Consider the following 25,707-nt stretch of genomic DNA (forward strand, 5'->3'; position numbering starts at 1 on the left):
AACTAGCTCAGAGTAGAGCGGAAGAATGACTTCTCGTGTCTTGCTCACAACACACCTGTTGATGCATCCCAGAATCATGTTTGCTTTTTTTGCAACAGCATCACACTGCTGACTCATATTCAGCTTGTGATCCACTATAACCCCTAGATCCGTTTCTGTTGTACTCCTTCCTAGACAGTCGCTTCCCATTCTGTATGTGTGAAACTGATTGTTCCTTCCTAAGTGGAGTACTTTGCATTTGTCTTATTAAACTTCATCCTGTTTACCTCAGACCATTTCTCCAGATCATTTTGAATTATGACCCTATCCCCCAGAGCAGTTGCAACCCCTCCCAGCTTGGTATCGTCTGCAGACTTAATATGCGTAGTTTCTATGCCAATATCTAAATCGTTGATGAAGATATTGAAGAGAGCCAGTCCCAAAACAGACCCCTGTGGAACCCCACTTGTTATACCTTTCCAGCATTATTGTGAACCATTAATAACTTCTCTCTGAGTACGGTTATTCAGCCAGTTATGCACCCACCTTATAGTAGCCCCATCTAAGTTGTATTTGCCTAGTTTATTGATAAGAATATCATGCAAGACCGTATCAAATGCCTTACTAAAGTCTAGGTATACCACATTCACCACTTCCCCCTTATCCACAAGATTCGTTATCCTATCAAAGAAAGCTATGGTTTGACATGATTTGTTCTTTACAAATCCATGCTGGCTGTTCCCTATCACCTTGCCACCTTCCAAGTGTTTACAGATGATTTCCTTAATTACCTGCTCCATTATCTTCCCTGGCACAGAAGTTAAACTAACTGGTCTGTAGTTTCCTGGGTTGTTCTTATTTCCCTTTTTATAGATGGGCACTATATTTGCCCTTTTCCAGTCTTCTGGAATCTCCCCTGTCTCCCATGATTTTCCAAAGATGATAGGTAGAGGCTCAGATACCTCCTCTATCAGTTCCTTGAGTATCCTGGGATGCATTTCATCAGGCCCTGGTGACTTGCAGGCATCTGTCTTTTCTTGGTGATTTTTAACTTGTTCCTTTTTTATTTTATCTTCTAAGCTTACCCCCTTCCCACTAGCATTCACTATGTTAGGCATTCCTTCAGACTTCTCGGTGAAGACCGAAACAAATAAGTCATTAAGCATCTCTTCCATTTTCAAGTTTCCTGTTACTGTTTCTCCCTCCTAACTGACCAGTGGGCCTACCCTGTCCTTGGTCTTCCTCTTGCTTCTAACATATTTATAAAAAGTCTTCTTGTTTCCCTTTATTGTTGTAGCTAGTTTGAGCTCATTTTGTGCCTTTGCCTTTCTAATCTTGCCCCTGCATTCCTGTGCTGTTTGCCTATATTCATCCTTTGTAATTTGTCCTACTTTCCATTTTTTATATAACTCCTTTTTTATTTTTAGATCATGCAAGATCTCTCGGTTAAGCCAAGACAGTCTTTTGCCATATTTTCTATCTTTCTGACACAGCGGAATAGCTTGCCTTTGGGCCCTTAATAGTCTCCCTTTGAAAAACTGCCAACTCTCCTCAGATGTTTTTCCCCTCAGTCTCGATTCCCATGGGACCTTACCTCTTAGCTCTCTGAGCTTATCAAAATCTGCCTTCCTGAAATCCGTTGTCTCTATTTTGCTGTTCTCCCTTATATCCTTCCTTAGAATTGAGAACTTTATGATTTCATGATCACTTTCACCCAAGCTGCCTTCCACTTTCAAATTCTCAACCAGTTCCTCCCTATTTGTTAGAATCAAATCTAGAACAGCTACCCCCTGATAGCTTTTTCAACCTTCTGAAATAAAAAGTTGTCTCCAATGCAGTCCAAGAACTTATTGGATAGTTTGTGCTTCGCTATATTATTTTCCCAACATATACCTGGATAGTTGAAGTCCCCCATCACCACCAAATCTTGGGTTTTGGATGATATTGTTAGTTGTTTAAAAAAGTCTCATTCACTTCTTCCATGTGGGTAGGTGGCCTGTAGTAGACTCCTAGCATGATATCACCCTTGTTTAGCCTAACCCAGAGACTCTCAACACTTCCGTCTCCTATGTCCATCTCCACCTCACTCCAAGTGTGTTCATTTTTAATATATAAGGCAACACCTCCTCCCTTTTTTCCCTGTCTATCCTTCCTGGGCAAGCTGTACCCTTCCATACAAACATTCCAATCGTGTGTATTATCCCACCAAGTTTCTGTGATGCTAACAATGTCATACTTGTACTTATTTATTAGCACGTCCAGTTCTTCCTGCTTATTACCCATACTTCTTGCATTTGTATATAGGCATCTAAAGTTACTGATTTGACCATGCCTCCCAGTTTTGCCCTGATCCTCCTTTCTCTCTGCCAGTATAGCCCACGCCAAGGCACAGCCCCCCCAGAAGAGCAACACAGGTCCAAACCAGCTCAGCTTTGAGAGGGCTCTGCTATAGGACTTTGACTGCATCCAGGAACACAACCCTCAAAAGGGACTAAACCCCCAAATAAATCCGTCGTACAGTATATAAAAGCTTATAAGATGTTCTCTTTATCAGGGAAAGAGGGAGATGCACAGTTGTGGCTCCCCCCAACTTTACACTGGGCTTGATAATAAGTAGAAGTGTTTTTATTTAATATAAAAAGTAGGATTTAAGTGATTGCAAGTAAAAACAGATCAAAGTGAGTTACTAAGCCAAAATAAAACAAAACACGCCAATGAAGTCTAATACCCCAAGAAACTTGTTACATGCAGATTCTTACCCTGACTGTTGTTCTAAGACTCCTTTTCACAAGCTGGGCAGCCTCCCAGCTTGGGCCTGATCCTTCCCCTTGTTCAGTTTTAGATGTTTCCAGCAGACATCCTGAGTGAGAAGTGGGGGTCTCCTGGCATCTGGCCACTGGCTGTATTGTTTGGCTTTATATCCCCTTTTCCAAAACGCGGGAATTCTTTGTGTTCAGTTCAAACTTTTCTCACCTTGAGTGGAAAGTGCCAGATCCAGAATGAGTTTCAGCATCAGGTGGCCTGGTCACGTTACTTTGTAAGACCAACCACAGTTTGGGTTTACAGGAAAAACAAACCCATTTACAGATTGTTGCCTTGAAACAGTGTTGGGCAACCTGTAGCCCACGGGCAACATTGGGGTTCTCTGTGTGACCCATCAACATTTAGTTTACCATTGAAGATTTTTATCCGTGTAGTTTTTTCCCTACCAGGATTACAAAAGTGGCACACACTTAAAAGTAGGGGCATGTGAAGTGAGGTGCACACTGATTGAACACAACATAGTGAAAGCCATATGCTTCCTCTGCATCCAATCAGAGTGCTGCTATGGTTCAACTGGAAGATTCGGCAAGTTCTAGGTACACAAGCATAGATAGCAAAACTACCCTATCCTGGGAGACTGTCTTGGTTATGACAATCTTGTGGCCCAATGCGATGAAGGAGGGCCATTCATGCAGACCACTCACTAGCCTAAGTTGCCCCTTATTGCCTTGAGCACTGGGCTCTTATGTTTCTGGAGTATCATTAATGGCACATTAAGAATTAAACAGATTCACACTTCATATTTCTATCTTCACATGCAAGAATGATGCATGCACAGAAATAGAATATACAGATTCAGCAGATTCTAACTTTTAAAATGTCACATGATGCATTTTGCCTAATGCATCTTTGAGTTATTCATATTCATAAGCCAATTTTCATAAAGCACGGGGGAGGGCCGTGACAGTGGTAATGAGGTAACTTTGTCGATTTTCTCGGAGAAGTGCCTGCCACGTGTGGGGGCAGCACAGAAGAAAACTCAAAGGTGCTCATTTGAACACTTGTGAGCATTCATTAAAGGTATAACAGAAGTTTGGCAACAAAAACTTTTACCAGGCGACCTTTCTTCCCTGGCACTTAATTGTCCAGGTGTGACGTGTACAGCAGCACTATGTGCAGCGCCAAGTGCCGCGTGTTCCTAGACTGCCGCACAACTTTCTTAACACCTGCATATATGCACGTCATGTATTTTCTCGGGGCCAGGAGTGGTGCTTATCCCCCATAACAGGAGTTGGAGAGATGTTGTTTCCCCACAAAGTGCTACCATTTCAAGATAGATCAGAGCTTTGGCCTGTGTTAGGAGAGATGGTTTGGAACCAGCCCCCGCTGCAGGGCTGAAAGCAGTGGAGGATAGGGAGTGATGATCAGTGAGCCAGATAAGACGGGTTGATTCGATCAGTGTCAAATCCATTAATGTCAATAGATAGCTTTTTTTTTTTTTTTAAACTCTGCCATTTGCTTTAATGATTCCTGACAGTGGAATGTGTTTTGGCAAGAAATCCAGTCACCTATTTACTCGTGCAGGGGCGTTTGTAACAGCTGAAACGTAACAGACACAAAAGCAGGCCATTCCACTTCTCTATAAATACTAGTAGGGATTATGGCTAGCCACTAATAATCTAAAATATAGACATGCCCAGTGGTAGCTGCTTTTAACTTATTTGCAAGCTCTGAACTGGTTTTTAAAAAATCAAAGCTGGAAATGTATCAAGTTTGAATCTTTCCACTCTTGTGAGTGTCTGAATTTCAACAGCTTTCAGACAACAGGTAACTGACAAAGGACACAATTCAAAGCCCTCTGAAGCAATGAGGCTTTTCCGTCAGCTTCACTGGGCTTTCGATCAAGCCCTCCGGCTCTAAAGCAAGGTCTTTATTTTGATGCACAGAGCTGTATTCATAGCTTATTGCCAAATGAGTTACTAATGACATGGGGGCATATCCTAGTCCCATTCAAGTCTCTAACAAACTCCCCATTGAATCCAGCAAAACTAGGATTTTGCTCAATAGAGAATTTCTAGAGAATGTAAAGGGACTGAAATCAGCAATGTATTTGTTTTTCTCTGACTTTGAGATCTAACATGAGGCTGGAGGTTGGGGTATTCTGACCTCCCCCTCCAATTTTACTCTTCCTTTCCCCTCAGTCGTATGACAGGTTCTTGGCTATGGAAAGCAGTAGTACTTTTATAAGAACGTAGCACTTCTGTGACATTTTTCATCCATAGCTGTCGAAGTGCTTTAGTAACATTGATAAGCATCATCATCTCTGTTTTATAGATGAGAGGAACTTAGGCTCAGAGAGTAACAGCAAAGTGCAAAATGTCACAAAGCAAGTCATTTGCTGAGTCAGGAATGGCATTCACATCTGTACTCTGTTGGCACAGCTCTACAGCTTAATAATGCCCGATAATACACTGTCTGGGCTCAGTTCTGCCCTTGGCTGACTGCATGCTGCTCTCACTGAAGTCAATGGATCAAATTCTGTTTTTTATATTATGTAATGTGACAGGGTCAGGCCAGAGGGATGCAAAAGAGTAATGGAAGGGAAGCATGTTAGCCACAGACTGAGTAAAGCTCTGTTCCCAGGGGAATTGGCAGGGTCTAGTCCAGAACCAGCCAGAATCAATCAGGGCAATTGAGCACCTGGACCTAATTATGTCGGCTTGCAGAGTCAAGGGAGCCTAGGCTAGTTAGAACATCTGGGGCCAGTTAAAGAACTAGTTGAGACTGGTTATAAAAAGGCTTCTCTGCAGTTAGTTAGCAGGTGAGGAGCTGAGAGGAGCGCTGCAAGGAGGTCAGGAGGAACAAGCATCAGTGGATACTAGGAGGAAGAGAAGGAAGGGGATGTGGAAGGTGTGGGGAGGTAGCCCAGGGTGTCTGTATCTGGCTTGCAGCTGGTGTTGGAGGCTCTTCTACGCCGCTGCTATTGCAGGGCCCTGGAACCCAGAGCAGAGGGTGGCCTGGCTTCCCTCCAACACCCACGTCCCCATTTCCACTTGCAGAAAAGAAAGGGGTTTACCCAGCCCTGTATCATTTGGGGATCCCCCAAGACTGGAAGTTGGTTTCCCTTTCTACCTTACGCTGGCCAATGATGAGAGTAGTTCAACAAACAGCAAATTGATGCTCTAGGTGTGGTGCCTAAATGGAGAGCTCCTAGGAGCCTCTGAGGCAAGCATCCTGCCTGAAAGCAGGAGGAAGAGCTTGGAGTAGGAGCCTTTGGAGTAAGTAGAGTTGCTCTGGATTTACACCAATAAGACGAAGTAGAGTTTGGCCCAGAGGGAGTCCAGCCAGGGCAGAATGCAGTCCTCACCTGTGTGGGGAGTCTCCGTCGAGCTTGTGCATGGATCTTGCTGATGGATCTGTGCGGTTTCCCCAGGGCAGGGCAGAGGGGAAGATGGATTCCCCTCGCCAGCAAGACACATTGGATGCCCAGAATGACTTGGTGCCAAGCTGCTTTATACCTGGGAGGAAATCGTAACCGTGCAGAGGGACGACAGCCGAGCCTTTATTTGCTGGCTACAGTAGTGCTGCTCCGTCGGCAGTGGGTGGAAATGCCTGCGGATCAGCAGGGCGTGCAGATGCCTGTAGCCGGGGGGGCCCTTCTGGTACTTGGCCATTACCCTGCCCCTCTTGGACACTCTTACTAAACCCTCAGACTCTTCATTGAGAGAGGCTGGGGGCCTGCCTTTGCTGCCGCCTTGCAATCTGAGACACTCTCTCCTGTATGGCTAGACAGCGGGGCCCCATCCTCTGTCCTCATTCACATCCGTCTCTTTGACTGTGCGTAAAGGCGGCAGGATCGTGCTCAGGTTGTGGAACCAATTTTAGGAGATGTGCCAGTGCCAGGCTGCAGCATCCCAGTGATGCTCCCTGAAGTGTTTTGCCCCCGTTCTAACCAAGGACTTTTTGTTTAGCGTAGTCCATTGGACACGTAACTGTCTGAGACTTCAGATCAGCTCTGTCTTTTGGTCCTGATCCAAAGCTGAGCGACCCCCATTCAGCTGCCGTGGGTATTGAATCTAGTTCCTGGACTGGCCAGAAGAGGGAGCACGAAGCAAGCAGTTGGCTCAGGATTTTGGGGAGTAGAGCGTTCCTTATGCGTCCCTGTCTCTGATCCGTTTGGGGGTGGCATAGACTGCGCTGGGTTGGAGTCGCCGCTGCCCTGTGCTATAGGGATGGTCTTTACAGCGTGTGAGGTCTTGGAAGTGAAAAGGGCGTGGGAAAGTGAGAAGGATCCCGCTCCTGCGCTCTGAGATGGGCTCCCCCAGGAGAGAACCACAGGCTGGCGAAATTATGCCATGCAATCTGTTTTTATGGGATGCGGAGAAATCGGTTGCCTGGGATTTCACAATAGCCAAATAACCTCTGTTTTCTCTCCTTGCAGAGCCGAGGAGCAGCCTGCTAAAAGACCTGATTCTGTTTCCATTTTCCCTTTATTCCCAGGCATTCAAATGTACATCTGTAACCGAGAACACTACGGCTTCCTCCCGGTGCCGCTGAAACTGCACCAGACACTACAGGAAGACGTGGAGAACTTTGTCCATGTGACAATCGAGGCGATGAGTAAGTCTGAGCCTGCCCCGTCTCTGCAGAACCATCCCTGGGATGCCGAGTCCTTTCTCGCTGAGTGGTGGCCCTTTGCCGCCTGCCTCAGTGTTGCTTCCATTCTTGACCTGCAGAGCGACAAGGCAGGGGAGGTAAAATATTTCATTGGCTCCAATTCTGCTGGTGCGAGAGAGAAGCTTTCGAGCTACATAGAGCTCTTCTTCAGGTCTGGGAAAGCTGGGCTGAGCATCGCAGCTAAAGACAAGATCAGACGGATAGTTTCGCTTCACGTAGCCTGTGTTCGAAGGGGCCATTCAAGTCCAAGTGAAATGCACCGGGTGATGTTCACTGGGGGCCAGTACAAGTGGTGTTGGAAGTGTGGAAAGAATTTGCTCACTGGATGCCCAGCTGTGCTCTCACGGCAGTGGCAGGGAGCAGCATCCTTATACTAACCATGTCCTTAAAGCCTGGATTAAAGATCATGGCAGAGATGTTCAAAGCCACCCAAAAGGATCTGGGCCCTAGAAATGAATGAGCGCTGGGCTTCCAGACCCCTCCTTTATCACCCTGGAATGATGGCTGTGTTCCCAATGGTACGGCACTTGGATAATACGAGTGCGGCCCCTTCCCAGCTCCTGCTGGTTCCAGGGTTGGGATTGCCCCAGTTTGTGCCAGTCAGAGATCTCAGCACCAGATTTAGAGATGAGCCCTGCCAGGGCGTAGGCAAAATCTCCTCTTGGATCCATCGGTGTGTTTAGCCCAAGGTTACACAAATCAAGGAAGCCAGCCTGGCCGGGAAATACCAGACCGATCATTAGACACAAGAGTTAGTCTCCTCTCAGCCAGAGGAGCTGTGAATTGGGTGGGCTGCTGAGCAGTTAAGGCAGGACTCAAATCAATCCCGCAAAGGTGCTTCCAGGGGTTGCGCAGCACCAGAGATCAACACACGGGTTTGTAGGGGCAACCATGGATCTAGCAGCCTGATACCCCATAGGTCTGCAGTGTTTGGGACCCCTTGCTCCCTACCCACTTCATGTCATCTTACCCTGCCTCCTGCTGGAGGGCACCATTTCCTTAAAACTGGGGGGCGTTGGCCTCCGGGAGCTCTCAGCCCGCTCTGTCCCGGTTCTGAAGATTGGACAGCAGTGAAGAGGGGCAATCTGTCGTAGAGTTGGAGTTTTTTACTGATGGTTTTTTTTTTTTTTTTTTTTTTTTTTTTGCCTGTAATTCCCTCACCACCAGCTCCTCCTCGGATAATTTCCTGCCAGCAACAGCAAAGCTCCACCAGCAGCAACCCCTACCCTGCACCAAACCATTATTTACATTTTGCCAGAGCTGAAGACAGACGTGCTCCTGCGCGTTCCCTTTGCAGTCACATGGCGTCTGGGCGCGCCACTGGCACATGATGCTAGTTAGGCCGTATCATCACACGCCACGCCCAGGTTCCTCTCGGTCCCGGGGGAACTGGTGAAAAGCGATGACAGAGCATTTACTGGGTTTCTTTGCCACAAGGCAGTTGAGTAACCAGCGCTGTGAATGTTTCTGTTCTCTCTCAGTTGATCATCCTCCAGTCGAGCCTTCGCAATATGTCTCCATTCCCCGAAAACACCCAGACAAGATGGGATTTGATGAGGTAGGTGAGATGGGCTGTTGTTCCCAGGGTGCAGTTTGGGAGCCAGTGAAACTGCTGTGCCCCCTAACAATTCACCTCAGTTGGCCTCTCACACTGCTCTGCTGGTGACTCAGCTAGCTTCTCCAGGCTCTTTTGTCACCCACCACGACAGCAGGTGGTGCCTCACACCCAACTGCGTTACTCGTGTGCTTTACTAAAGCCACTCATGGACAAACCGGAGGACCCCGTCTACTTCCCAGCTCCCCAGCCTCGCACCCCTAGAATAATAGAATCCCAGGGCTGGAAAAAACCTCAAGAGTCATCAAGTCCAGTCCCCTGCCCAAAGCAGGACCAACCCCAACTCAATCATCCCAGCCAGGGCTTTGTCAAGCTGAGACTTAAATATTTCAGGAGTGGAGATTCCACCCCCTCCCTTGGTAACCCATTCCAGTGCCTCTCCACCCTCCTAGTGAAATAGTTTTCTCCAACTAATATCCAACCTAGACCTCCCCCGACCGAAGTATAAACCCAGAATTCTATCGTCTTTCACTGCACAGGGATCTGCATGATGCAAGCTCATTCATTAATTTGCTCCCACCTCAATGTGGGGAAGATACGAAGCAGCCTTTGATTAGGATTCTCAAACACTTCACTCAAACTCACTACTTAAGATAAAATATAAAACAAATGAATTAACTATGGCAAGATAGATTTTAAGTGCTTCTAAGTGATAGCAAACATACCAAAGCAGATTACCCCGCACATAAATAAATAACACAAAGGAGATTAATGTATTAGATAGATAGGATTTGAATTAGCAATATCTCACCCTGACTGATGATACAAGCAGGCTAATAGGCATAAGCAGCACGTGCTTTGCAGGTTGGGTCCCCCTTCCTTGTTCCAATTCCTTTGTCTTCCAGGGGCTTCAGATGTTGAGTTGTGGAGAAGTGAAGACAAATCATGATGTCACTCCCCACCTTATATGGTTTCTCTTTACAGTAAAACTCCGATGGTCTGGCATCTGATGGTCAGGCACTCCTGATGGTCCGGCACCATCAGGAACCTGGAAGTGCTCTGGGCAGCTGGACCATTGGAGCTGCTCTGCTCCCAGCTTCCCAGATTCAGCTGCTGCTAAAACTGACCAGCGGCTGAATCGGGGAAACCGGGGGCAGAGCAGCTGGAGTGCCGCCGGGTAGGTCCCGTAGCGCTGCCCCTTGGGGCTACGGGACCAACCTGGCAGCACCTCAGCTGTCCCCGATTCAGCCGCTGCTGAAACTGACCAGCCGCTGACTACAGGAAGCCTGAGGCAGAGCTGCTCTTCCCTGGCTTCCTGGAATCAGCCCCCTGATCAGTTTCAGCAGCAGCTGACTTGGGGACCCCTGGGACAGAGCAGCTGGGGTGCTGCCGGATTGGTCCAGCAGCGCCACTCCTCGGCACTGTGAGACCAACCCGGGAATGCCCAAGCTGCTCTGTCCCAGGCGTCTGGATTCAGCTGCTGTTGAAACTGACCAGCAGCGGCTGAATCAGGGACTCCTGGGGCAGAGCTGGACTATTGGAAGGGGGGGCTATGAGGGGTCTGAGGTGGCATCCCCCCCACCCCACCTCAGACCCCTCATAGCCCCCCCTTCCGATAGTCCGGCATACTTGATAATCTGGCACCCCCTGGGTCCTAAAGGTGCCGGATTATCAGAAGTTTACTGTATATGACTGGAACCGTTTGCTTCAAGCTAAGTAGCCAGACCAGTTTGTGAAAAATACTGTTCCCAAAATGGAGTTCAGTGACCTCTGGGATAGATACATCCCCTTTCCTGCTTTGCTGAGTCTCAGTGTTTATGAATCATTGACTTGCTGGAATGTCCCCACGTGAAGACAAACCTTGCCGGTTGTCTATGCTGATGGCCATTAGCGCTGTATAGCTTCTTCATTGCTGGCGGGGAAACGCTAGCGGTGGGTGATTCCAACTTCACAGCATCTTTCAGCAGCACATACATAGTATAATGTCATAACCAGGGATGTAAGCGACTAGACGACTACTCAATAAGCCTAGGCTTATCTCGGGTAGTTAAGTCACTACTCGACTAGTAGCTCCCCCCTCCCTTGCTGCTTCTGTATTAGAGGCAGCAAGGGGGGAGATCAGAAGCTGGAGCTGGGGGGAGCCGGCTTAAAAGCCGGTTCCCTCTAGCACCGTCTCCATGGGGGGCAGAGGCGTGGCAGGGGAAATGGCGCAAACGGGGACTGAAAGCCCATGATCGCACCGGGTCTCGACTGCTGCGCCTCTCCTTTTGAAATCTAGTAAGAGCCCTGCGGAGCTATTAATACATTTAAAAGGCAGAGGCGCAGCAGGGATAGCGAGCACCCCTTTCCCCTTATGGACTAATCGATTAGCTGATTAATTGAAATTTAACACACCTCGTCATAACTCTACATACGATAGCACATGCAATCCAATGAGATTTTAATGCTCAGCAGATTGACATGTTTGGAATGATGCTCACATGCCATACGTCGTACAAGACGCATTAGAGTTCTACAGCAGTGGTGAGTATGTAGTACCAGGGCACGGTGCCTGAACGTACAGGAAACCCTCGCCAATCGAATGGCGAAATCCACCAACGGGGAACTGTGAGTACTGGGGAAGGGGGGAGCGGAGGGAGTGCTCCGTTTCCCTGCTGCTCCCGGCCACTGTGGTGAGTGCGAGAGAGTAGGGGCCTGATTGCTGCTTCCACTCCGCAACAGGCCTCCCCGGGCCTGCTTCTTCCCCCCAGGTCAGGGGATGGGGCACAATGAGGGGCAGGGTGGTGGCAGGAAGGGGAGCGAGGGTTAGCATGGGGTGGGTCTCTCCGACCGAGGGGTGGGGTTCCTAGGAGGCAGGTTTAGGATTTCTATGGGTAGGCCTCCCATGCGCAGGTTAGAGTTTCTTTGGGTAGGGCTCTCAACCCTGGGGTTAGTGTTCCTATGGGCAAGGCTGTTGGAGCTATGGTCCTGGTTGCTATCAGTAGGGCATTTCAAGCTAGGGATAGGATTTCTATGGGTAGGTTCCCTGCCTTTGCGTTAGGGTAGGATGCTTGGAAGAAGTGTTAGGGTTTCTGTGAGCGGTGCTCCTTGCCCTAGGTTTAGGGTTCTTGTGTGTGGATACTTTGATGTAGGGTTAGGGTTCTTGTGGGTAGGGCACTTGGAGCTAGGGTTTGGGTTATTGACAGGGCATGTGGCGTGAGGTTGGGATTGCTGGGGGTAGGGCTCTCTGCCATAGGCTTAGGGTTTCCAGGGGTTGGCAGCTCCTTTTGCGCTAAGATTAGGTTTCCTGGGGGGAGGATACTTGTAGTTAGGCTTAGACTTTGTGGGGGTAGGGTGCTTGGGGTAGTGTTAGGGTACCTATAGGTAGGGTATTGGCATCTGGGGTTCAGGTTCCTAAGTGTATGGTATTTAGAGCAGGGTTCTTGCCTAAGGTTAGGATTCCTGTTGGTAGTGTTCTCGGAGCTAAGGAGAGGGCTACCGAGGGAAGGGAACTTGGAGCTAGGGTTTGGGTTCTATGGGTAGGGCTTCAGGGTGCTTGGAGAGAGCTTCCTTATTCTTGAAGAACTTCATTATGTGTGTGTGTGTGGGGGGGTCAATTTCTCCTGCTTTCCATGAAGAAATAAGGACGCTGTTTTGTTGCCCTTGCAAAGCTGTTAGTGAGGGTGACTGAAGAGAGTCAGGCGTTCAAGCTGTACATTCGTAGCTCTGTGGCTCAAAGTCTGTGCGACGGGGTCTGTGCGTGTTCATTGAATAGTCTGTATTGCTGGTCCGGAGTCCTAACTCCATTTTCCTGTTTGAGAGCCACTTGTCCACTGTGGCCTCTGTTTTTAGTTTACCCAAAACAGTTGGGAACATGTTTGAAGCAGAGCCCAGGAAGTCTGGTGCAGAAATCATCCCTCCAGCAACTCCTGTCCTGCGGTGCTAGAGCTGGCCAGGTGCAGTCAGAGGCAAAGTACTAACAGAAAGAGACAGGGAGGGAGGGGGGAGAACTGGAGAGTGAGAGAGGAGGAGAGAAACTGTGCTGTGGATAACCCGGATTTACATTTTGGGTTTGAAATTGAAACTAAGATTGAAGAGCAACAACTGGGGCACTTCTGGAGTCCGTTAGCAGTTTTGTCTCAAGACAGAGTGAAATGGAGGATACTTGTAGATGACCTATGCTCCACTCGGAGTACCAGGGTTTAAGACATTTTGTGTTGAGGCAGAAAACCTTGCGAGGAGTCATGCAGTGCCTGTTTGCGCAGCTGCCAGAGACGTTGTAATCACTGAGGGAATCACTGAAATTGGGGGAGCCTTGTATTTTGTTTTCTTGGATCGGTCTGACATTTCTATGGACGAGGCTATTTAGGTCTGGATTCTGTGTGATTGTATTTGTTTGGTCTTCTATGTTTGGATTCCTGTGTGTGTTTTTGGGCTGTTGCTTGTGGCTGCACTTAAATGGCCTGATATTTTATTAGTATTACTGCCGTTCCACCAGGCTGGGACTTAGTCTGGTTTTTATTTGGCCTCAGGGCTGAACTTGTTCTTGGCTGCCTGAAGAGAGAAGCACATCCCTGGCAGTCTGTGTTTTACCTAGGAATGTGGGTGCTTGGAAGGGCTGCAGTCTACCCGGGCCCAGGCAAAATATGTCTGCTTAGCCTGGACTAACTGCTGCTGCCAGAAATCTCTGTTTACCAGCCCGGGATGCATCTTGGGAGCACACCTCTGATTCTGACCAAACCAGCAGAAAATGTCCAGGATCTGCAGTAATTAAAAATACCCAGCATTGCAGACCCTGCTTCACTTGTGTCCGGATATTAGGGTGATAGGCACATTGGTAATCCAAAGATAGACACAGCAATTAGTAAAGATCTGTGCTTTCTACCATGTCAACTTCATCTTTGGGCAGATATTGGCCCAAAGAAGAGCCTGGATCCAAACATCCTAGTGTTTTGGGGAAGTTCAACTCCAGATCCAAAGTGCACAACTGGCCCCTGCTTTCTAATTCAGCATACAGCTGTGCATTAAGAGTGCTGTGGTTGCAAAGTGAAGCATTTAGAAGTCAGTAAAATGCCAAAGTTAATGTTGCTCTCACAACCTTATCTCTGCCACCTGTGTATTTATATTACAAGGCTGACACTCCCTAATCCAGATTTCCCTAGTCCGGCAACACTGCCTGGTCCGGCATTGTCCAGGGACCGGGTGCATTGCTGGACTCAGGCAGACGGAGCACAGGAGTCCTGGGCTGCAGCGGGGCTGCTGGGGAGAGCCCCTGGCAACAGCAGGGCCACCGGGCAGAGCACGGAGCCCTCCCAGGAGGCAGCAAAGCTGTGGGGAAAAAGCAGAGCCCTTAGGTGACAGCAGAGCTGCAAGGCGGGGGAAGGGAGAGCAGAGCCGCAGGTGGCAGCGGGCAGCCACGAGAAAATGTATTGATCTGGGTGCATTGGTCTCCGTTGGTCCAGCAAATTCTTTGGTCCGGGACCACTCAGGTCCCAAGGGTGCTGGACTAGGGAGGTTTAACCTGCGTTCTCCGATTCGGATACAGGTTTCTTGTCAGGCCCCTACTCATGGGCATCCGGCGGCTTAGGCACAGCCTTCCCAAACCGCCAGCTTGGCCATGCCCATACTCCGCCCCTAGAGCGCCTACTGTAGGCATTCTGGGGGCGGAGTGTTGCCGCCTCCCTGTGCTCCTGGCCTGAGGACTGGAATCAAGTCCTCCCCTCCCCTAGCACTGTGGCTCGTTGGCAGGTGAACTCGGCATCACTTGCAGAGTGGTGACGTGGCAGCAGTGGGCTGATCCCACCGGCAGGAGGAGGTGATCAGAGATGACCTGAGCAGAACCGGAGAGGGAGGGGTTGTTTTCAGACTCAACCCGCTGCTGGTACTCCAGTCCCGTCTGGGTCAGGTGGGTTTGAAAGGCTCTAGTCAGGGCACAAGAGGGTGTGTCAGGGCCAGTTCTTGGCCCAGTGTAGAGAACAGGGTAGGGTTCTCATTCCAAACACACATTACAGAGCATACTCCATGCACTGACATGTTATAAAAGACCTTTCTAACTCACCTGTGCAAAGGGCCAGCCAGAGGTTGAGGGATTCAGAACCCACGGAAATTAACACAGTTCTTTCTCTCGACTCTGAGGGGATTTGATTCAAGCCCAGATTGAATGGATAGTCTGTGCTTGGGCATTTGCAGGGCAAGTGGAACTTTAATGGAATATACCAAATCTTAACCACGTAACAAATCAGTGTGCTCCGTGTGCCTGGTATGTTTTATAAAACTCTTAATTCGCTCACATCAAAGTGGGTAACAGAATGTAGACAGACACATCATAGGGTAGGGATTATGGGGATTTCAAAAGCCCCTAAGTGATTTAGGAGCCTAATTCCTATTTTCAAAAAATGATTTTGACACTTAGGATCTTATGGATAAACTTTCAAAACCCCTTAAGTCATTGACTTAATGTCCCGGCCAGATTTCAGGTTTCTTCTCCAAATAGGGGAGGTGCTGGAATTGATCCAAGAAGGTCAGATTTGATGTTTTTTATTAACAAGGCAAAAATGCTTTCCCTCTTTCACACATGCATAAACTTCACTGAATTGTCTTTTTCCTCTACCTTCCCATAAAAATTAGCAGCTGGACTGAGAAAAATATGCAAAATTTCAGCTGATATGATAAATGACTGCTAAAATTCGACACTTTACACAAGTTTGAATAAAGCCTCTAATTATCTTACCCATTACAAAGATAGCTTCCCCAATTATCACCTCTAATATCATGAGCTCATAGACATTTACCTCCCCCCCATCCCCCTTCTGTTCTGAAATTTGATTTGTCCTTTTCACGTGTGTTCATTTTTTTTAATTGTACCCTTTGGTATATATGGTTGTGACAATTTTCTTCCACTATTTGATCTGAGGAAGTGGGTCTGGCCCATGAAAGCTCATCATCTAATAAACCATCTTGTTAGTCTTTAAAGTGCTACATAGTCCTGTTTTTTGACTAACACGGCTACATTTCTATCACCATGATACATTTATAGTAATCCAAAAACAGTGCTCTGAAATGAAAATGCTCCTGGAGCTTTAACAGGGTCTAAAACCTGCTGAGCTCTGACACGAGTTTGGATCTGGACTTTGACTGAGGAAGAGTTTTCTGATGTTCTTCTCTCTCAACCTAGATTTTCATGATCAACTTGAAGCGTCGAAAAGACAGACGGGATCGAATGCTGCAGACACTGTACGAGCAGGAGATTGCAGTCAAGATAGTAGAGGCTGTGGATGGCAAGTGAGTCTTTGGAAAGATCTGGTTCTTCGTAGCAGAACTTTGTGCTACCTTGATGGACTTCAGTCAATTCTCCTTGATGCCATGTGATTGAGTTATCATTTTTAATGTGCTATTTGATGCAGTTTTGAAAAAAAATGTGAACATGCTGTTGTTTTATTCTTTTCTTATTCTGCCCAATCTCCGTGAAAGAACCAATAAGTCAGTTTGGGCCCAGAATTAAAGTTCTCTTCAAGATAAAGTTTGGAGAGAAGAAATGTCATAATATTAAATAGGGAATCATAATGAAGACTTTTGGGGGCATTTAAATATTCCCTTGCAATATATACGACCCCAGTGCTGCAGCATTGTGCTACCTTATAGTAATATAAACACAAGAGACAGATTTTGTTGTTGTGATTCTCAAAGCAATCTCCATTTTATGCATGGGAAAATTGAGGTTAAGGCTGTGGTTCACTAAGGGAGCCAACTGCCCAGATCCCATGTGAAAGTCCCAGGCTGAGTGACTTTTCCTAGGATGTTCAGGAAATCAGTGACACAGTTAGGAAGTTTGGGTCTTCTGATGTCTTTCTACCTTAGTGACCTTTCTAATGCTAGGACAATTAGAACTTGAAAGTGAAACTGACTTTAAGAAAATGCAATACTGAATGCTCTAGAGATATGAAAAAGCAAACAAAATCCTACCATGATGAAAAGTGAGCTAGAGGTTCTATAGCCTTCCAGTTTGAATATAGCGACAGTGTTCTTGACAATATGACTATGACCCTTTTAAAACTCTGCAGTTTCTTGAAACTGTTAAGGGTGAGTGTCTTAAATGATCTCTTATGTTTGGCATGATTTAGATCAAATTAAACTGGGTCCAGCTACAAATACACAGCCCGTTTGGGGACCTTCCCTAGATCGGGGAAGCCTTTTCAGTGCTAATCAATGTCATTGGGTCTGTGCCTGAGTAAATAGTAACATTTGTGAAGGTTCTTGGTACTGAAAGTAGCTCTCTTTTTCCTCAGGGCATTGAATACAAGTCAGCTGAAAGCTCTGAAAATTGACATGATGCCTGGTTACAAGGATCCTTATTCTTCCAGGCCACTAACCAGGGGGGAAATTGGCTGTTTTCTTAGCCACTTCTATATCTGGAAAGAGGTAAAAAACGTCTGGGCTCTGGCGGTTGTATTACATTGAGATGCTGCGGGCAGGAAGTAATGTTTTATTTTTAGGTAGTCTCTTAGTTTGGTGTAAATACCCCAGGATCGCCGTGAAGGCTGCGATTTTCAAACACTGGAGCAGCTTTTTTGTTGTAGGTCAAATGTTGTTGCAGAATTTCATCTATGAGGTTTTTCTGATTCTACCCCAAGTGGAATTGAATGTCCCCCATTCTGAAGAACAGCCATTGATGTAGGTCCTTTATGCTGATCAAACAGCATGGGCGCTCAGGCCTGTTCCCAGTGGGTTCCACAGCGTAGCTTCAGAGGAAGCAGAACTGGTCCCTCGGCAGCACATGGGCCATTTTGGTCTGATTGCAAAACATGCCTTTCAGGTAGTGAACAGAGAGTTGGAGAAGACGCTTGTTATCGAAGACGACGTGCGCTTTGAGCATCAGTTTAAGAGGAAGCTCATGAAACTGATGGATGATATCGAGCAAGTTCAGCTAGATTGGGAGCTCATGTAAGTGGTCTTCCCCCTAAACCTTTCACTGCCCTCGACCAGTGCATTGCATTTTGGGACCTGTAGTTGTGGCACGGGAGAATTCCAGGAGTAGCATTTGAGTTGTGGGGTGCACTTTGGACATGACCCATAGGCTAGTGAAGTCTGTGGAAAGTCCCCCATGACTTCAAGCCCTTTGCTCACCCTTGGTTGAGTCTCTTGTCCCAGTTACAGCAGGATTGTCCTATAGAGGTGACCATGGAAGCAACCACTCTGATGGGGTCTTCTCTCCTTCAGCTACATTGGTCGGAAAAGGATTCAGGTGCAGCGCCCTGAGAAGGCCGTGCCTAACGTAATGAACCTTGTAGAAGCAGATTACTCTTACTGGACCCTGGGTTATGCAATCTCCTTTGAAGGGGCCCAGAAACTAATTGCAGCTGAACCTTTTAGCAAGATGCTGCCGGTGGATGAATTCCTGCCGATCATGTACAACAAGCACCCTGTGTAAGTAAAATCCCTTGGGAAGTCAGCTGGCTTTGCATGAACTGTACCTTGCTAACTGATCTTAACCTGGATCTTCTGTTGCTGTTTGTACAGTGCATCATCCTAGCGTAAGCTAGAAGGTGGAGCAGAGGACCGGACATTATTGGATATTATTATGATTTTTGGATATTGTCAGCGCTGCTGCAGATATAGAGCCAATCTTCTGACCTTCCTGTGCCTGAGTTTCTGTAATAATATCCTCCCGCAGAGAGGTCTTTTGGCATTCATGAATTCCTAATTTTGAAGCAACTGGAGATCTCTGATTGGAAGTAACTCTATAGATGTCCAATGGTGACTGTTTAGATCCGTGGTGTCTAATATGCTAGCTGTCAGCTATATGTGGCTATTTGGCTGGTTGAGTGTGGCTAGTCTGCTGTATCAGTAGCTACTATAGTGGCTATTGCTTCAAAACTGATTGGACACCACAGGTTTAGATAGTGCCGACTTTGGAATACTTTACTTGGCATAGTACCCGGGAAGGTCTCTTTACAACTCTGGGTTTTAGGGCCTTTTCATAATCCACTTGGCACCTTACTACTGCCCTGTGTTGCAGAATCCAGGATTTTCCTTGCAAAGGTGTGTGTGGCAGGGAGAAGTCACATTTTTGTAACCAGTTTCCAGCCGGACATACCAACACTGTCTCCCTCTTCATGGGGAGAGCTCTGTAGGGCTTTCTCTGAGAGCCCCAGAAAGTGGGGTTGGTCTCAAAACACGGGCGGAATCTCTTTGAATGTGGATCTCCTTGTTTTGTAAGAAAGCTCACCTTGTTTTTAAATGCTCACCTCAAATTCCCTCTAATCGTGTTCCCAAGAGGCCAGTTACCCAGTCTGACATCTCCCTACAAGAACTTGGGGTGCAGCCTCATTGGTCTCTATTTCCAACAGGTACTGCAGGGTCCCTTTTGGCAATTGTCATCTTGTCCTGTATACAGGCTTAGTGATCGTAACCACTGGGTGGCCCTGAACAGGTCTAGAGGGGATTGGAAGTTGTGGCACTTGAAACATCAGTAACCAGTTTGCGAGCCCTGGCAGAGCTGTGCTGGTACCGATGCCCAGAGGAGATTGTGAGAAAACTGTTGGCATGGACGTAACCTCTGTTATCTCTCGGCTACCTCTGCTCCCATGGGAGACGAAGGGAGATTTACCACTGACTTCAGTGGCAGCAGAGTTAGGCCAACCCTGAACTCGTCTAAAAATCCCACCCAACCAGTGCAAATCAGAAATGAAGAATTAATTTTTCATTGGCATATCAAACACCAACACCCAGGAATCTCTGCCACCGTGGGTCTACAGTCCCAGGAGAATTTCCAGATGGGCCTGATACGCTTCCAAACACTGTTATGCAAATATGCTGTTCAGATAACTGCATTTCTCAGTCATGATCAGGAGGGTTAGCCAACATCCTGGGGAACTATGTCCCTTACCTAAACCAGGTGGCAGGCACCCCATAAAAACGTAGGTGGGACAAAGGATTTTTGGGGTTTTCCCCTCCTTTGTCGCTGGGGAAGTTCCTCTCCAGTTACTGAAACCATTCTTCACTTTCTGTAAGTAGGGAAAAGTTTAGATAAATCCGTTTGATTGTTTTATGGTTTGGGAAATGGGATCTGATGTCTCTACACTTTAAGATTTTGGGGGGGAAGTTTTATACTAAAGCCTGGTAGATAAGGGTTTCGGGTACTTTTGCTAGCCCCCACTCCTGCATTTATCGTCCCAGAGTGGGGACGGAGCCATGGCAGTCCCGTTGCAGAGTTGGCTGCTTTCCAGTTGGGAGCGAAGTGTGTGGTTTCTGAATTTCTTTGTGATTCTTTAGGATCCGTTCTTTTCTTGCATAAAAATATCTTTTCCAGAAGGACTAATACTATCCTCACTGCTCAGTTCACCTCAAGCTTTCAGTTATTTTGCCCAGATGATGAGCATCTAACCCTACCGACTGGTCCTAGCTCAGCAGATTAGCTCATAAGTCATGGAAAGGCAAAGCAAGCACGGTGGGGCTGGGTGAATTATTTCGGCCATAGGAATTTGTTTTCTACACCAGAAACGTCTTTCCACAATTCCCAGTGTAGAATCTTTGTATTTATACAGGTGTGTTCTGAGCTGCATGTGTGCGATCCTTTCCAGATAGTTGTCCTTGTGCTGCTGCATAACACTAATCGCTGTTGGTTTCTTTTTTTTAACCCCACGCTCTCTAGAGAGAAATACAAGGAATATTATGAGCCCAGAGACTTGAAAGCCTTCTCAGCAGAGCCCTTGCTTGTTTATCCCACCCATTACACAGGGCAGCCGGGTTACCTCAGTGACACAGAGACATCCACGATCTGGGACAATGAGACTGTGTCAACTGACTGGGACAGAGCCCATTCCTGGAAGTCCCGGCAACAGGGCCAGATCCACAGCAATGCCCAGAACAAAGATGCCTTGGCCCCCCAGCCATCTCTCGATGCGTCGTCGTCGAGGGATGAACTCTGACGGCCTCCCCTCCCCGCTGAGTGACTCTGACAGCAGCAGCCGCAGAACCTGCCTCACAATTTCGCTTTCACCTTAAAGCGTCTAGAGACATTAACGCGGTCGCCTTCCCACCATCTTGAGCGGCAAAGAAAATTGGATCTCACTGACTTCACCCACCCAATCTCTAGTTTTGGGGAAAGTGGAAAAAGGGGTTTGAACCAGAATGGCAGAAAAACAGAGACTTCTAAAGAAGGTCTGGTAAACTCCAGTCCACTCTTGCAGGGGTTTGTAACTTTGAAAGCTCTGTGAAGTGGTGAACTGGATTCCATGGCGCGCTGAGTTGACACTAATTTACAAAGGAAAATTACGAAATTTCCTTGAATGACGTTTTTCTACAGTTCCTGGTGTAGACTCCTCTATTTATAAAGATTAATATATGTAGGTGTTCTGAGATGGACACCTGTAAGTCCTTTCCAGATGGTTGTCATTGTGCTGCTGCATAACGTTAACTGTTCTTGGTTTCTGTTTTGTGACCCCATGCTCTGAGCGAAGCTGTGAGAAGTTTAAATGATCACTCAAGATCACAGTGATGTTAAAAAATGCCTCATCTGTGTTGCTATCTACACCTCTTCTATCACGTGAGCCCCCACACCAGGCTGCAATACAAACCCATTTCTGGAGTCCTCTCTCCTGCAGTTCAGGATGCTCCACCCACCTCGCCATGAGGAGAGAGAGGCTGGTCATCTCCTCAAATGTGGCTGAAACCTCCTGAACTGAAGCCTTAAGTAGGTTGCCAGGAGTTGGGTTTTGGAGTTAAATGCCCGGCCAAAAAGGGAGCCTGGGGGCTCCGGGCAGCATGCCAACCAGACCATTGATAGTCTGGTCAGTGGCGCAGTGGGACCAATGCTAAGGCAGCTACATACCTGCCCTGGCTCTGCATGGCTCCTGGAAGCGGTCGCTAGGTCCCTGCAGCCTCTAGGTCAGTGGTTCCCAAACTTTTCTGCATCACGCCCCCTTTTTGATTTTTGAGAAACCCTCATGCCAACCCCCCAAATAGCAGGAAACCCTGGGGTGGGATTGACAGGGTGTGTGTGGCTGGGTCACCTCTCGCCCCTCCCCCCGGAATTTCTTCACACACCCCAGTTTGGGAACCCATTCTCTAGGTGGATGGCAAGGCAATGCTGCCCCCAGCCCCATTGGCACCACCCCACAGTTCCCATTGGCTGAGAACCACAACCAATGGGCGCTGCAGAGACCTTACCTGTGGGGACAGAGGCAGCGTGAAGAGCCTCCCCTGTCCACCCACTATGTGAAAAGGGGCTTCAGGGACTTGGCAGCTGCTTCCTGGGAGCCATGGTAAACTGGGCTCTGCTGGGACCCTGCCCCCTCCACTTCCTGCCACAGACTAAATTTCCTTCCTACACGCAGACTTGCTCCGAACCCCTGCCCTGGTCCAGAGCCCCCTCTTGCACCTCAAACCCCTCATCTGAGAGCCCACACCCCTCCTGGCACTGAACCCCTCAGCCCCAGCCTGAAATCCCCTCCTACACCCCAAATCCCTCTTCTCCCATCCCGCTCAGCCCTCACCTTGGCTGCACCTCAATCCTCTGCTGCAGCCTGCTCAATCCTCTGCTGAACCCTCCCCTTCACCCTGAACCCCTCATTTCTGGCCCCATCTCGAGCGCACAGTCCTGGCCCAGACCCTGTATGCCTGCCCACTGCAACCCCCTGCTGCAGCCTGGTGAAAGGGAGTGAGGATGAAGCAAGTGGGGGGTGGGGCCTCAGGGAAGGGGCAAGGGTGGGGCAGCAAAGTTTGGTTTAGTGCAGTTACAATGCTGTGCCTTAGCGGTTTCAGTTTTAATAATCTTTTAAAATCCAACGTGCTTTTTAACACTGAGGCTGCTTCTTTTTTTTTTAAATCATTTTATTCAACTGAACAGTGAATCAAATTCAGTCAGTGCTACTTCCTGTTAATTGGCAGTTCCGCTTCCTGTTTCCTGGATACAAACCTTTTGGGTTTCCTTCTCAATCAACACACTTAAAAACACCTGTTCCAGTTTCCTCATTGATGGGTTTGGGCCTCAACTACTTGGCAAAGTCTCTTTAATAAGAAAACCAGGAACATGTGAGCGGTGTCAAGTCTGCTGTACTTTGTTGGACGGCTGCATGAGAGTTGTGTATTGCAGGACAAAAATGCAACTTGCCTTTTATAGCTGTTTCACTGTGACAAGTGATCTTACCCTGTTTTGGATGAGTTCCAGTGCACTCAGTATTGGGTAAGATGTCAGCATTGTAAACCATGTATGTAAGTGTCCCAAATGGCAGGTGATCTGGTCTACCTTTAGGTTTTGCTGATGTAGATTTAGATCTCTTTCTGTACAACACAACATTTTTGAAAAAAGGAGGAAAAAATCCTCCTGGCATAAAATGTAAAGAAATTTTTTTTCCACCTTATGAATGATCTGTACATTGGAGCGGTGGTTGGCTTTTTTTTTTTTTTTAACAATTGCTCATAATGTTGTGCTCTTTCTTAAAGAAGACATGTCACTGTCTGTCAGCAGGTCTGATAATACATAGAACTGGATGCAAGCTGACTAGCTGTGCGTAGTCTTAATTTGCATGGTGCTAAACTGGACTCCTGGAACTTTGCCAGCGAGCTCTTGGACTGGGAATGTCGGGTGAATAGGATGGGGGGGCTTGCCATGCTGTTTGGGGCATCTTTGAAGGGGTGTTAAAAAAGGCACAACAAGGTAACAGAAAAAGGCTCAGGGGTGGGAAATAAGTTTACGGCGGGGGGCCCAGTTCACAAATTTTGGTATGTGATTTCAGGCCGGCTCTAGGCTCCCAGAAGGTGCGGGGTCTCAGGGGAAGGGGTTGGGCTGGGGCTACAGGGAGAAAGTGTGTGTGTGAGTGTGTGTGTGTGTGTATGTGTGTGTGTGTGTGAGAGAGAGACTTTGTGCCACGCTCACTCAAATTGTGTCACAGACACAGCGGCTACGTCTACACTGGCCCCTTTTCCGGAAGGGGCATGTAAATTTCACTAGTCGTCGTAGGGAAATCCGCGGGGGATTTAAATATCCCCCGCGGCATTTAAATAAAAATGTCCGCCGCTTTTTTCCGGCTTTTAAAAAAGCCGGAAAAGAGCGTCTAGACTGGCCCCGATCCTCCGGAAAAAGTGCCCTTTTCCGGAGGGTCTTATTCCTACTTCAAAGTAGGAATAAGACCCTCCGGAAAAGGGCACTTTTTCCGGAGGATCGGGGCCAGTCTAGACGCTCTTTTCCGGCTTTTTTAAAAGCCGGAAAAAAGCGGCGGACATTTTTATTTAAATGCCGCGGGGGATATTTAAATCCCCCGCGGATTTCCCTACGACGACTAGTGAAATTTACATGCCCCTTCCGGAAAAGGGGCCAGTGTAGACGTAGCCAGCATGTGCATGTGCTGGCCAAGTTTTTGAGAAGCCGTGCTCTGTCTCTTTAAGGGAAATCTGTTTTGCTGTTATCTCCTCCCTCCTCCTCATGCCACTCACATGCTTCAGATTGGAGGAGCTCTGCACCCCCTCTACAACTCCTGCTCTGTAGAAATGGGGATGTGGGGGACACCAAAACTTCAGCTCTCCCCTCCCCACCCCCGCACAGCTAGCAGGAGAATCCCATAATCAGGTCTGCAGCCAGCAGGACAGACTGACGTCCATGTTGTGCCTGGCTGGCCAGCTGGTGGCAGTGTTCAGTGCGACACTGCCTGCCTTCAGTGGGAGAGCGCCAGGGAAACTAAATCTCAGGTTGGAAGGAGCTGGGCCTAGTGCTGGGCTAGTTCCCATGGAGGAGGATACTGTGCAAGCACCCAGGGCCTTTCCTTCCTTAGGGATGTGAACAGAGCCATGAAGATGCTTCCCTCAGAAACGGGGCAGATCTGGCCCAGCAGTGGCTTACCCAGCCAGGAAGCAGATGGAAATGCTGCTACTAGCTTGCTGCTCATTGTGAAAACAGCCATTTCTCCTCCAGGCCACCACTGCCTTTGCAGGGACCACCAGGGGAAGGACAGTTTGCAGAAAGGAAAGCCCCCGTTTGGCACATCTCCATTGTACAGGGAAGGGTTTTATTAGGGGAGGAAGTGGTTAGTTGGGGGTTCGTAGAGCTGGGGAACAGAGAAGGGCATAGAGACAGTGCTTGGTAGAACAGTGCTCTGAGTTTGAGCTGTGAGAACATGGCCACCTCTGAAATAGAGACAAGGTGGTGCTCATCACAGAGCAGGAGCAGGAAGAACAGCAGTGCCCCATGTGTGGAAGAGGGGGAAGGGGAAAGAAGACTCCACAAAGGGAAAAAGCCGAACACAACCGGGTAACTATAAACCAGTCAGTACATTTTTTTGGATTAAATATTCAATACCAGCCCCCCTCTCCCGTCCAACCTTAGAGGCTTATGACAAGACTCAGTGAGACCTCTGCACCTGTCCTGATGTAGCACAGTTGTGGACTGAATCAAGCTGGATGTAAAATCGCTTTGGCTTCATTTTAGCACTTGTCCCCCACCTTCTCCATGAGAACACCAGAAACCCAGCCCACCACCCCCGCATGCCTTATCCTGCCCAACTTCAGCATGGCACCCGCTTCAGCCCTGGCCAGCTGGTGGTGGGTGTCCAGCAGTGTGAGGAAATGAGGAGTTTTGGGGAATGCAAGGGGGTGGTGTGCAGAGGGGGTACTAAGTGCTCCAGGATGGTACCGGTTACAAGTGACAAGAGGAGAGGGAGGGTGTCGTTGCAAAGTCCAGCCCAGAACTGTACAGCCCTAGTGACTGACCAGAGGACACAACTGGTCCTGTCCAGACAGACAATGGGCAGCAGAGGGGAGAC

General features: G+C 48.0%; 1 protein-coding gene across 3 annotated transcripts in view; it reads left to right on the forward strand.

Annotated features, from left to right (window-relative positions):
- The window catches only part of COLGALT2 (collagen beta(1-O)galactosyltransferase 2), an 86,038-nt gene extending 62,334 nt beyond the window's left edge, over positions 1-23,704 (forward strand). For all 3 annotated transcript variants that reach the window (XM_075936774.1, XM_075936772.1, XM_075936773.1), the window contains exons 6-12: positions 7,243-7,362; positions 8,901-8,977; positions 16,128-16,234; positions 17,239-17,371; positions 17,766-17,893; positions 18,170-18,376; positions 20,604-23,704. In XM_075936774.1, coding sequence (XP_075792889.1) covers positions 7,243-7,362; positions 8,901-8,977; positions 16,128-16,234; positions 17,239-17,371; positions 17,766-17,893; positions 18,170-18,376; positions 20,604-20,880 — 1,049 coding nt within the window. In that variant the 3' untranslated portion in view covers positions 20,881-23,704. The remainder of the gene's footprint in view (positions 1-7,242; positions 7,363-8,900; positions 8,978-16,127; positions 16,235-17,238; positions 17,372-17,765; positions 17,894-18,169; positions 18,377-20,603) is intronic.
- Positions 23,705-25,707: the final 2,003 nt, after the last annotated feature.

Source organism: Pelodiscus sinensis, chromosome 9 (assembly GCF_049634645.1).
Source record: "Pelodiscus sinensis isolate JC-2024 chromosome 9, ASM4963464v1, whole genome shotgun sequence".
NCBI lineage: Eukaryota > Metazoa > Chordata > Testudines > Trionychidae > Pelodiscus > Pelodiscus sinensis.